This window comes from Centruroides sculpturatus, unplaced genomic scaffold, assembly GCF_000671375.1.
Source record: "Centruroides sculpturatus isolate CEXI.00-Female unplaced genomic scaffold, Cexi_2.0 scaffold939, whole genome shotgun sequence".
Lineage (NCBI taxonomy): Eukaryota > Metazoa > Arthropoda > Arachnida > Scorpiones > Buthidae > Centruroides > Centruroides sculpturatus.
In genome coordinates this window covers 127,821-141,967 of record NW_019385275.1, presented here as the reverse complement: position 1 = coordinate 141,967, position 14,147 = coordinate 127,821, and the positions used below count along the sequence as shown (strand labels likewise).

The following is a 14,147-nucleotide window of genomic DNA, read 5'->3' as shown; positions in this document are numbered from 1 at the left end:
ATCAAACAAACAGCATCTACAGTAGAGCATCGATTATACGACCCTCGATTAACCGTCGCATCGGTTAACCGACCGTCTACTCGGCAAATCGATCCATCGATCGATTTGAATAACATTTAAAATATTTAGAACAAAATTATTGCTCCCGTCTTTTTGATGACTATAGGTATATTTTCGACTGAGACGTCACACTTGTTTGCATCTTCGCAGCATCTTACTTTCTTTTCTCTACCGTGGACACAGTTAATCCTGGTACCCACATGCGGCAACGGACGACGGAACGGCAAAATGACGTCACTTTTGCCGTCGACGTCGACGGAATACGAAGTTGAAAATTTTCAACTTTTGCCGCGACGGAAAGCGGCACGGTAAAAATTAGACCAATAGGAGGACCGTTTAGCGATGTCGTCATAAAGATCACGTGGGACGATAGCGTTCGAACTATGGCGGTCGGCAAGCTAAAAAGCTTTATTTGTACACTAATACGCTAATATATTTCATTTATACGCTATATTACTATCCGATTTAAATATTAATGTCAAATAGACTTACTGAGAAAAGTATTGAGAATGGAGTAAGCGTAATTCGGCGACTAAGGTATTCGATATTCCTAACTTTCGACGATTTAGAATATTTTTCCTATCCAAATTATTCGTTTTTCAGGTTTTTTTATTTGCAATAAGATCGAAGGCAAACTTAAAAAGTTTAATTGATATAACAAAGCAATCCCGGTAGACGCGATTTTCGACTACTAGGCACGTGGCCTACCTACTGTAGTAGCTTGTTTATATTTACGGCTGGCAGATGGCGCGTTTCAATTGTAGGGTGATTTCCGCATGTGAGTACACAAGACACGGAAAGAAGACGGAACGGCAACCGTTTCCGTCAACGATTTCCGTCGTCCGTTGCCGCATGTGGGTACCAGGCTTTACTGTTGTCACCTTCACTTCCACTGCTGCCGTATTCACCGCCGCCTTGTCCACCTTTTCCGCCACGTCTACCTTTTTCGCCACCTCTACCTTTTTCGCCACGTCCACCTCTACGTTCACCGCCTCTAGATCCACCTTTGCTGCCTTTGCCTCTAGATCCACCTTTACCGGAAACAGCTACATCAGTATTTTCCTCTCCGTCTACTTGAGTAACTGAAAAATTAATAATAGTAGCCTTAAATATAATTTTATATATTGTAGCGAATGTTATAACATCTTAAAAATCCTCATTTTCTGAACAGCAATACAAAATCCTATTTAAAAAAATTACAGTCGACACTGTCGACCCTATAACACTGTTGATAATTCCGTTTTATATGAATTCCATGTTATACGAGTCACATAGATTTTACAAATACGTGTGCCGGGTTGTGAACAGCTCATGTATTTGTAAAATCTAAGTGACTCGTACAACATGGAATTCATATAAAACGGAATTATAAAAGTGTCATAGGGAGGTCGACTGTAATTGAATTGTCCAGTTTAATCAATATGTTTATAATCCAAAGAAAAAATTATACTAAAATAAACGAAACATAAAGTAGGCTTACTTACTCAAGAGATCAATCAACACAATCAAACACAGACAGAGTACGAATTTCTTCATGTTGAACGAAGATAGCTTCTGATCCTTCACCGATTGAAATATTTATACGCTTCGGAATTTTATAAATCTACGTTCCTCTATTTGTTTTATCTACGAAAATCCCATTTATTGGAGCTTCGCGATTAAATTATTTCATTCTGTAAACAAATTCATCCATAGATTTAACCAATGAGAGAATTTATTTGTTAAGCTGTCCGTGGGAATAACTGAAGTACTAATAATTATATTAACACACCTGAATTTTGGCCGAGCATTAAATTATTTTATTTCACAAATGTTTTAAATCTATTTATTATAGGCCATCCTCAGGTCTACGATTACCGTTCCAAAATGGAACGAAACGTTTTTCGAATAAGTTTCATTTTAAATTTAAAGATTTAGAACAATTGTGTATATGAAAAATAAATAAATACAATAAATAAGTAATAGTAAAAATAAAATAAAATAGCATAAATAAATAAATAACCACCCTTTACAAAGCTAAGTATAACTACATTAGAACGTCGTTTATCCGAATCAATTGGGGACGGGTTGTTCGGAAAATCGATGTTTTGGATAACCGATTATATACGAAAAAATATATTAAGGTGACAACCTGCCGCTCTGTGCAAGCCGGGATCGAAATATTCAATTTTTTATTTCGGGGAAAACAAGATTCGTAATATAATTTAATGACAGAAAAGAAATTTATCTACGCTTGTAAGATATTTTATTATTACTCCAATATCACTTTCATAGAACAATTTGTAATTATTATTAATATCATTAAAAATATATTCATTCTTAGTATATAAAACTCCCATATCAAGTTTATTGTTCATTAATAATTCTTCTAGTTCCAGACTCCGATNTTATTATTTTTCACATGATTAATTTTTGTTTTGTTTTAATTTATTTTATTTTATGTTATTCCGTTAATTATTTAATTTTTTTGAATTTATATTCTATTTTGGAATACTTTAGTTCTAATTTCGTTCACAACCTGATGATGGCCTGTGAATCAGGCTGAAAACGTTTGTTTTTATGAAATAAATACTTTCTCGGCAAGGATAAGGTGTTATTTGTATGCTATGAAAACAGTGAAGTTTTAATAAATTTGCGGGATATCCCAGGATGAGAAGAAATTCCCGAGTTAAAAAAACAGCCGGGATCCCGTTGGAGAAACCCTAGTGTGCACTTAACTTGCGCTTTCACAACCAAATTCACAAATAACTTTCACAACTTTTTATTCATAAAACACATAATGAATCCCATAACAAAACTGCCCAACGCCGTGTTGCCTTTTACCGTAAACTACTACTACGAGTGGCCGTTTTGCTGTGCAACGGTGCGCACTCCAGCCGGAATATAAGAAAGCGTTCAGCGTGAATTTTTAAACGGATTTCACTTCCGCTGGGTTTACGAGGAGGTATAAAAAACTCACCCCAAGTCCACCTCTACCTCAGAAAGATCAATCGTGGATAGGTCCACCTTCACCTCCGGGAGGTTCACCTTTACCATCGCGAGGTCCACCTTTACCGCCGGGAGGTCCTCCTTCAGCGCCGGGAGGTCCACCTCTACCGCCGGGAGGTCTACCTTTACCGCCAGGAGGTCCACCTCTACCGCCGGGAGGTTTNTGAATTTCTGACTTTTTAAAGGATCTCTCCCCTAAATTCTTAATTTGATCGCTTAATCAATTTGACACCGCCGTTCGACTTGTTCTGCAAGTGTTGATCCGACTTTGAAACTTTCGCTCGTATCTCTCGTGCCATGATATTTTGTTTCCTGACGGCTAAGAATTTTATTTTACTTATAACGCGACAATTTTGCTTTCGGAGGAATGCTACATTTATTTGCAAATTTTGTAATTGTAGACCCATAAACTCCCACTGTCGTCCGTCCGTATGTCTTAACCTCGAGAACGGAGTTATATGAAATCCGAGACCAGATGTGTAGAAACTTTAGGGACGGGAGGCCCCAATTAACTATATATGATCTTCCGATTTAAACCGAAAGTCACGTTTTTTTTTTTTTCAATTCAAAGCAGTTAACAGATGATTGGCACGACTCTATTGTTAACGAAAAAGTGTGATGTACAGGAGCAAGCCACTACTAACTTGAGTTATTTTGAATTAAATGATTTCAAAATATGATTAAGAATTGCGGCCAGGCATTGTGACCATGTTCTCGTAGTTATCATTTGTTTGTGAAAGCTTTGGTTTCCACTTGTGAAAATATTTACAACGAAAACTACATTTTGATATTTGTGGTGTTATGAACCAGAATATTGAAGTTAAAATCCTTCTAAGAAGTACTAAGGTGTTAATAATTGTGGAAAATGGAAGAACCGTTGCATTTGCCCGTCAAAAATAGACAAAGAAAACATGTCAGTAAGTGCAAGTGCCAGATAGCACATAGCATTAGTCTGCATGGGGTAGTGTTTTGTCCTGTACGTTGTACTTTTCCTGTACCAATAGATTCGTGTCGGTCATCTAGCTAATTCCATTCGGAGGAAAAATTTTTAATTAAGGTAATGTTACTTTCGTTCCAAACGGAAAGTTCGTATATAGTTAAGCTGGCCCTTCTGCCCTATTCTTTCCATATCTGGTCTCGACATTCATCTATCTAACTCCTTTCTCCAGTTTAAGGAAGGGACCGACAGTTGGAATTTATAGGTCTACAAGTTTTTCAAATTTTTCTATAATTAAAATATCTAAATAAGATATCAGATGATTAAGATTAGCATCTTCGATCACGTGTGGGGTTATCATAACCTGTCTAAAACGAATTACTTTTCAAATATTAACAGTAGACTAGTATTTAGTAGTTGTTGTTAAGCATCCTCCCGGAAGAGAGGATGCTTAACAACGACTACTTTTGGTCGTATTATATCTTTCCGCGACACTCCTTCTTTCTATCGGACCAGCGATATGATGGCATTCGAATAAGAAATTACGTAATATAAGATTACTGGAGAGCATAAAATGTGTTTTAAGTGATTTTCGAGGGTGCCGAGTTTAAATATTTGGTCCGTTTTCAGCGAAATCTGATTGGTTGGCGGATTACTGTTTAATGTTAACCTGTGAATGGTAGTTTCTTAGAGTTGATATTAGGAAAAAATATGACATCTGAAAAAATTTAATACATAGTTTCAATTTGTGTCTACTTGATCAATAAAATTGAACCATTTCGTACCATTCAAGTACCGCGATAAACGTGATAATGGTAGGCTGAAATATGATATGTTTTATATGGTTTTCATTTTAATGTTCGTTATAGTCTAGTATTTGATTTATTTAACTACAAAGGTTATCTTACGTAAGGATTTATCACACAGAGTGACCGATCTAACATTGTAAAAATTCTTTTTCTACTATACACAATTTTAAAAATTTTTAAAACGTGATAAACCCTTACGTAAGACAATTTTTGTGGTTATATATAAATCAAATATTATAATGTAATATAATAGAAGGGTTAAAAGTACAAAATAACTGTTAGATTATTTCGTAGTTCTAATCTTAATCTTTGGTGTTGTTATTTTTTGCTCCAGCAACGCCGGGCTCATCTGCTAGTAATTAATAGAAAATGGCAAAATGCTTAATTTTGAAAGTACCACGCACAATTTTATTTATTGCGACTAACAATGTAAAACTTAGTTTTGTAATAAAATCTCATAACAGCCAGGAAAATTACGCAACTCATTGCTAAATTTTTTATTTCTAGTTATTAGTTTATATAAAAAAGAAAATTAGTTTTCATTCAGATAAAAAAACTTTCAATCTTAAATTTCATATTTTTGATAATAAATATCATAGTCCATTTTTTGAAGCAAATTAATAAAAATATGTTTTACCGAAGGCAAACTATTCTTAGCGCACGCATTAAATAAACGAAAATATTCGACAATTTCTTTTTCTACATCCAATTCTGATTGGATGTAGAAAAAGTATCTTACTGCCCAATTGTTAATCCAATTCGCAATGTCCTTGCCAAATTCATTATGGTCATAAAGATTCTCAGTGCTCACGCGTGTAGTGAATTTAATTAATATGTGCATATATTATTGGAAATTATTGTGGAATATAAAACAGTTTAATCGACAGAAACATTATACTGATTAGTTTTAATTTTCGTTTTTATTGATCATCAAAATAAGGAGAAAATTAAGAATCTACCACGCCGTATTTTGCTTCATCTGAAATACATAAAAATATTGATTAAATATTTTAGTAGTTTCTTTTTAGTGCATATTAAAACTGAAGACTTATAAATATAATCTATATAATCTATAAATCGGAAAGTGTTGTAAATAGAAATTTATAATGTTTTCTATTCCCGAAAAAAAAATATATGTATATATATAAATAACTAATTTAAATATTATGAGGCTCTTAACAAAAATCTCAATTTTTTTTTTTTTTGAAGATATTGTGAAGCGAATCACTATTTTCTTATATCAGATGAGTGCTTCCAGTTCGCGAACAGCTGTGGTAAGCAAATTAAAAGGTTTACTTGTTAGTAGACGATGCTAAACAAACCTTTCAGTTAAACAGTTGCTTATGAAAATGATGTCGTCGTTGCTGACTTTTCTAATTAGTGAGTGTTTCCGGTTACTAATTGTTTTGCTTGCTTTTCTAGCGATAAATTTAGTTTAACAACTGGATGACTTTGCTTAATAAAATGGCTGTCTGTAGTCGATAGTTAAGAGTAATATTTGTAAGACTAATTTCATGAAAATGAGTACAAATAAAGTTTTAGAACTGACACGACATTAGAGAGGTTGCGGCCGAAGTTTTCGTCTCTCAAACGTAAACGTCAAACGTGAGTGCCGCTTACAAGATAGTGGCGCTCGACGTTCGGTGTTCACGTTTGAGAAATGAAAACTTCGGCCGCAACCTCTGTATTAACAAATCTTTGTATCTGTATTACCTCTTAGTTTAAGCTGTTTGATCAATAGCAGTTTTTTACCTTCGATTTAAGTTAAACAATGTAAAGAAGTTTTACAAAAAACATAATTAACTAGAACTAATGAACCAGGCTTATTATACTCCCAGCGAATTTAATTAACTCTTACTGGCCGTTTTCAATTGGATTACGTACATTCAGTGGCGCCCCGCAAACTATAAAAAACGGGGTACAAGCTGTAAGAAAAGGCATTGTACAGTACGTATATATATATATATATCCTTTGATTAACGCAGTTAATTAATTCCACGGTGCTACCACGTAACCACTTATATCAAAATCACATTAATCAGATACAGTGATACCTCGGTACTCGACCGAACAATCACGACCCCGCAAGAACAAAGTTTCAGTCATTAACAAATATTTTAATTTTAATTTGCTCATCAGTGAACGTTTTCCGTGATAAAAATGAGTAACTAATTTTAAAACAAAATGAAACCTTAGAGTTCGTTGGAGATTAAGAAAAAAAGCAACAGCATGACAAAGGAGAATACGTCCCCCAAGTGCTCTAATGTACAGGCACTCTGTATATAATTATAGCAATCTACAACAACAACAAGAAAACAAAAACTATGATAACTATCGTCAACATTACAATAAACATTAGATGTACAATAATTACAAAATATTTTATAATTATTGTAACCGGAAATAGTCAGTAGTTCGTATCTTTGTCGTTTCACAGAATTAAACACGAGCTATTATGAGTTAGTTGTGCCCTGGAACAACATAAAGTTGTATAAAATGAGTGAGGATACTTCGACGATCTGTCACAACTTTCGATATAGATTATTGTCTTTTGTTGGCCATTTTGTTAAGTAAAGACGACCATTCAGTTGAAAAGCGAAACCATAATGAAATTCTGCTGAATTCAAGTTAGCAAATTACTTGCTGACTGGAATTACGGTACATGAATTTTCTATGGATATTTAAACATGCAATAATAGAAGAAATTTGCGAATATTAACATATTTATATTATAAATAATGAAAATAAACTTAATTAAAGATAGGAAGTAAAAGATGCATACGTTTTCTGCTTCAATATTTTATTCTTCTCTTCCTTACTGTAATAAAAAAATGATAATTCATTACAAAAATCGTTTCACATTGAATTATTTAAACTAATATTAAAATATCTCCAATTATAAAAAGAATTGAAAATTAAATAAATCAAAATTTTTTTTCTTATCCCAGTAAATTTAAATTTTATATAGAAAATATAACATTTAATACGTAACTAATGATAAGTAATTAAGGATCGTAGTACATTCGCTATTCTTATTTTTTAATAAAATTTCGATTGTTTGCTCCATTTTATAAACGTATTAAAAATTTATTGAGAGATCGTAATTGAAATACCATATTCAACGCTGTCTAGAGAGATATTTAGCAGTCCAAGTTTAACCTAATTTGGTATTGAAACATTTCAGGAAATTCAGAAGGCATTTCCGTGAGAATAAATTAGTACCAAAACTCGTTACTATACCATTTTTGACATTACAAGCAACAAAAGGTGAATTTGTTGATGGCAGTCGATCTGCGACTTGGCTACTACGGGAATGCGCTATTTTTTGTGGCCATTTAGGAACGACGGAGAAAGAAAGGGATCACCAATCTCTGAGTGGTTCCGTTCCCTAAGTACTGGGAGTTTGGTTGTGGGTTCGCGCCTCGCCAGGACGGGCTGGCCATGTGGAGTTTTTCGGGTTGTCTCCACGTCTGTAACGCCTGAATATGGGCTAGTTACCCTTAAAAAGACCTCCCGGAAGGCATTTCCTTAGGCAGATCGCCTAAGTGTTGGGTTGCCGTAACTAAACTAACAAACAGAAAGAAAGAAAGATAACGGCGCCTGTACTATCGATAATATCGTGGTAGAAGAATCTACGATTTTAAAATATACGTTTTTAGACAGAAAAGATGAGTCTTAATTGTAAAAATTTAACCTTATCTAAATGGATTATCTTATCGACAGAACATTCAAAGTAGCCTCGAAAAAATTCGAGAAGACACTTACATACCGTGTGCACTAGGGTTTCCGATTTCCTGGTCCCGGGATTCCGAGAAAAAGTGAATTGTTTCCCGGGATATAATTAATTATTTTTAAGATACAAAATAAATCTTTAAAAATCGAATGATATAATTATTTTTCATTCTTAAGTAATTCAACGCATCTCACAACGTCCAAAATAATAATATTAATAATGCTGTGTAAAAGATGTATTAAAAATTACCTTTGAATTACGTAGACATTTTCAGAAATAGAAAAAATTTATTATTAAAAGTTGTTGGAAACTGCTTACAATAAAAATGCCTTTGAATTGAGTTGAAAATTTAAAGAAAAAAATGAACTTAGATCAAACTTTTAACTTAGAAGGTAATTTTTGGTTTTAAATAAAACATATTAAAAAAATTTACAATAATACTTTGTATTAAGATTTTAAAAAGCAAAGATAGTCAATAACACTCAATTTGATTTTTATTTTACTAAAGAAAAGTCCCGCTACCGAAAATGCCTTTTTTCGATTCAATTGATGCGGGTGGAATCGTCTAATATATTTAAGAGAAGACAGATGTTATGTTTTTTTCACTTGTATCCTGGAGGATTTCTAGTTCATTTTCGGGATGCGTTACACTACTTCTTTTGCCGTCTAGTATTCTTGATTTGTCTATTTCGACTGTTTTAATAGCGAACTTCAAGATTATCGCCCGATAATTCGGCAGTTCGTTTGGCTTTAATAATCAGGTTTATGAAGAAAAACTTCATACTTCCATAATTCGTACTCGTTTGTATCATTGCTCAATTTGTACAACCTGGCGTTACGCAGTTATTGAAGATACTGGACATGGTTAAAAATTAAAACAGCATAAGCACAATTATTCCAGATATTACAGGTTCTGACAAGTAAAGAATTTTCAGAGACTTGTCACAAATAGCTGCATATTGATTATTAAAAAATTTACTAAGAACTCCAACTAATTAAATTAATAATTTAATTTTATTAGAGATATTGTTAGTAAACAATGTTATTTTATTATTTTTCACATGATTAATTTTTGTTTTGTTTTAATTTATTTTATTTTATGTTATTCCGTTAATTATTTAATTTTTTTGAATTTATATTCTATTTTGGAATACTTTAGTTCTAATTTCGTTCACAACCTGATGATGGCCTGTGAATCAGGCTGAAAACGTTTGTTTTTATGAAATAAATACTTTCTCGGCAAGGATAAGGTGTTATTTGTATGCTATGAAAACAGTGAAGTTTTAATAAATTTGCGGGATATCCCAGGATGAGAAGAAATTCCCGAGTTAAAAAAACAGCCGGGATCCCGTTGGAGAAACCCTAGTGTGCACTTAACTTGCGCTTTCACAACCAAATTCACAAATAACTTTCACAACTTTTTATTCATAAAACACATAATGAATCCCATAACAAAACTGCCCAACGCCGTGTTGCCTTTTACCGTAAACTACTACTACGAGTGGCCGTTTTGCTGTGCAACGGTGCGCACTCCAGCCGGAATATAAGAAAGCGTTCAGCGTGAATTTTTAAACGGATTTCACTTCCGCTGGGTTTACGAGGAGGTATAAAAAACTCACCCCAAGTCCACCTCTACCTCAGAAAGATCAATCGTGGATAGGTCCACCTTCACCTCCGGGAGGTTCACCTTTACCATCGCGAGGTCCACCTTTACCGCCGGGAGGTCCTCCTTCAGCGCCGGGAGGTCCACCTCTACCGCCGGGAGGTCTACCTTTACCGCCAGGAGGTCCACCTCTACCGCCGGGAGGTTTACCTTTACCTTCGGGAGGTCCACCTTTACCGCTGGGAGGTCCATCTTCAGCCCCGGGAGGTCCATCTTCACCGCCGGGAGGTCCACCTCTACCGCCGGGAGGTCTACCTTTACCGCCAGGCGGTCCACCTCTACCGCCGGGAGGTCTACCTTTACCGCTGGGAAGTCCACCTTCAGCCCCGGGAGGTCCACCTTCACCGCCGGGAGGTCCACCTCCACCGCCGGGAGGTCTACCACTATTTTTTCCTTCGGTAACTGAAATAATTATATTAGCCTTAAGCATAATTTTATATGTTGTAGAAAATCAGTTATAACATCAAAATCCTCATTTTATAAACAGTAATATAAAATCCTATTTAAAAAATTAATTAAATTTTTTCAGTTTAATCAATATGTTTATAATCCAAATACAGTAAAAAAATTATTGTAAAATAAGTGCAAGATAAAGTACTTACTCAAGACATCAATCAATAGAATCAAACACAGACAAAGTACGAATTTCTTCATATTGAACGAAGATAGCTTCTGATCCTTCACCTATTGAAATATTTATACGCTTCAGAATTTTATAAATCCACGTTCCTCTATTTGTTTTATCTACGAAAATCCCATTTATTGGAGCTTCGCAATTAAATTATTTCATTCTGTAAACAAATTCATCCATAGATTTAACCAATGAGAGAATTTATTTGTTAAGCTGTCCGTGGGAATAACTGAATACTACGAGGGCGATTTTTTCAAGTTCCGATGATCCATAAAACAAAGACAAGTGTAAATAATAAAATCAATTTATTACCGAAAGTTAGGTATACTTATGGTTAATTTCGACATAATCACCGTGAAGATTGAGGCTGTGGACGAGCTTTTCCATCCCCTTGTCGTAGAATGTTACCGCCAGTAAATTGAGATGGCCTTAACAACGTTGTTTTGAAGATCGTCATTAGTTCACTAGTCTCAAACCTCTGCCCTGCTAGCCACGTTTTCAATTCAAGAAAGAGATGGAAGTCTTCACGCATTAAAAAATTTTAAACTGGATGGTAGTCTTCACCATCTTTAAACATCCAGCGTATAGTTCCGGGCGTCTTCACACCTATTTCCTGAACAGGAAAAGTGGCTAGGAGGCCAGAGGTTTGAGACTAAAGCCGGATGCACACATGCGGCGCGGCAAGGAAAAGCGGTGACGCAAACGCATCTTTGCCGCGCGGCAGCACAACCACACAAGCGGCAATCCGCTTACATTTCGGCGCATGCGTTCAGTATTCAAGATGGCGAACGATATCCACGTGTTTACACACTGTCCCTATTCACGTGTTTACAAATTTTGTTTTGTACGGCTCGCTTTATTTAGCTAAAAGATTTTGTCGAAGATTTTAATTAGTAATATTTTTTTGGATCGAAAAAGAACTGGTATACAAAATAGACTTATTTGTGGATCAAGATCTCTCGATAAAGAATACTATTTCGAGTAAGATTCAGTTGTTTTGTTCTTTGAATTAAATTATATATGATTATTTGTGTAGAATTTGCTTTAAATTTGTTATCCTTTTCTCTTTATTCTGATTTTAGTTATCTCGGTTAACCGCCTCGAACTTTCCGCCATTAAAACACCACGTGATTGTATTTTCTCACGTGACTACGAGACAAACTGTTATTGGCTGATAGAAACGCGTCTTAGCGGCGGTTGCCGCAAAAAATAGAATTCAACCAACTTTTGTGGCACGAGAAAAGCGGCACAAAATCGACTTCTGCGGCGAGAAAAAGTGACGTCATTCTGCCGCTTTTCCTTGCCGCGCCGCATGTGTGCATCCGGCTTAATGACGATCTTCAAAAAACGTTAAGGCCCATCTCTAGTCATTGATGGCAACATTCTATGGCATGGGGATGGAAAAGGTAGTCCACAGATATGACAAATGCCTCAATCTTCACAGTGATTATGTCGAGACATAACCACGTTTGTACCTAACTTTTGGTAATAAATTCATTTTGTTATTTACACTTGTTTTTTTATGAACCATCGTAGTTTGAAAAAAAAACAGCCTGCGTAATTACGTATTCTGCACGTTTTAATACAGCCGAAATCTATAGAAAACGAATAAATTGATTAATATATTAAGAATTCTTTACAAACGCGATAAATGTAGTTCACAATTGTCTGCGTATGTTTATGCAATGAAACCTGTCTAAAGCGAACCTTCTATAAAACAAAAACCTAAACGGTAAATAAATCTCTGAACGAAAAGATTTCAGGTGTAAAACGCCATTATAAATCGGATACCTGTCTAATGTGGTAATGGAAGACGTTTTGGAAATTAATAACATAACTTGAGTAAAGCGGAATGCTTCCCCGTAACAGCAAGTGATTTGTAAATGATAAAATCCATATTACTGTTTGTGACATCATCACAATACCGGGCTGCAATTTTTAATCATATTTTTAATTAATTAAATTTTATGTCCTCGGCCTGAAATTAGTAGTTTTGTCCATGCCCCTATACGTCATACTTTTGCTGTTAGAAACAGTCATGGCAGTCATTTATCTAACTTCTTTTCAGAGGGGAATATTTGAATTGAAATAACGTGACTTCCGTTTTGTATCAGAAATTCTTATATAGTTAATCGAGGCAACCTGCTTTTACTCTATGTAATCTTTCTCTATCTGGTCTTCACTTTCATCTACCTAACTCCTACTGGAGATTACGGAAAGACAGACTGACGGACGACAATTTTTAATTATGACATTTAGCGCCTAGAACACGTGTATTTTTTTTTATCACAAACATACCATTACTAATAGAACATACCAATGTTCTATTTTAAAATTTTGCCGCTAAAGATAAAATTTTTATATAGCATCGGACTATAATATTTTTTAATTTACCAAATTATGGCCTATGACTAGTCATAGGCTATTCGGAGAAATCCATTGGCAACCAAATTTTAACAAACGTTCGAAAAAGCAGGTCCAAATAGCTGTTACAGTATCTTGATCACGCAACAAGCTGCCTGGTGCGTGACGAAGATACTGTAATTGACATACGTACTGTACAACCTTGCACGCAGTCACATGACGGGATATTTATTTTTTGTCGCGCAGGTTTCCTGCGCTTCATAGAAAGTTTGATTAGTTTATTCGATTGATAAATGTTAATTATTTTATTTAAATTTAAAATTTCGGATAGCATAAAAATACTGTATCAAAACCTTATTCGAATTAACCAGTTTGATTTAACGTGTAAATCCGTATGCTGGAACGATCGAGAAAAGAAAATGACTTCTCAATGACTTCAAAAGTTGAAAATTTTCAACTTTTGCCGCGACGGAAAGCGGCACGGTAAAAATTAGACCAATAGGAGGACCGTTTAGCGATGTCGTCATAAAGATCACGTGGGACGATAGCGTTCGAACTATGGCGGTCGGCAAGCTAAAAAGCTTTATTTGTACACTAATACGCTAATATATTTCATTTATACGCTATATTACTATCCGATTTAAATATTAATGTCAAATAGACTTACTGCGTAAAGTATTGAGAATGGAGTAAGCGTAATTCGGCGACTAAGGTATTCGATATTCCTAACTTTCGACGATTTAGAATATTTTTCCTATCCAAATTATTCGTTTTTCAGGTTTTTTTATTTGCAATAAGATCGAAGGCAAACTTAAAAAGTTTAATTGATATAACAAAGCAATCCCGGTAGACGCCATTTTCGACTACTGGCACGTGGCCTACCTACTGTAGTAGCTTGTTTATATTTACGGCTGGCAGATGGCGCGTTTCAATTGTAGGGTAATTTCCGCATGTGAGTACAC

The 14,147-nt window shown here is 34.8% G+C and overlaps 1 protein-coding gene across 2 annotated transcripts in view; it reads right to left on the bottom strand.

Moving 5' to 3' along the window:
* Nucleotides 1–2,500: 2,500 nt before the first annotated feature.
* The window catches only part of LOC111637052 (S-antigen protein-like), a 24,181-nt gene continuing 12,534 nt past the window's right edge, over nucleotides 2,501–14,147 (bottom strand). The window contains exons 1-4 of one of the 2 annotated variants that reach the window (XR_002758630.1): nucleotides 10,793–10,934; nucleotides 10,147–10,592; nucleotides 7,577–7,612; nucleotides 5,699–5,773 (exon numbers count right to left, since the gene is read on the bottom strand). Coding sequence is in view for 1 of the 2 variants with exons in the window: in XM_023382456.1 (XP_023238224.1) it covers nucleotides 3,047–3,211; nucleotides 10,339–10,592; nucleotides 10,793–10,844 (471 nt within the window). In the remaining variant the exon portion in view is untranslated. Of the gene's footprint in view, nucleotides 3,212–5,698; nucleotides 5,774–7,576; nucleotides 7,613–10,146; nucleotides 10,593–10,792; nucleotides 10,982–14,147 lie in introns of those variants that run through there. The other variant, XM_023382456.1, reaches the window with a different exon arrangement.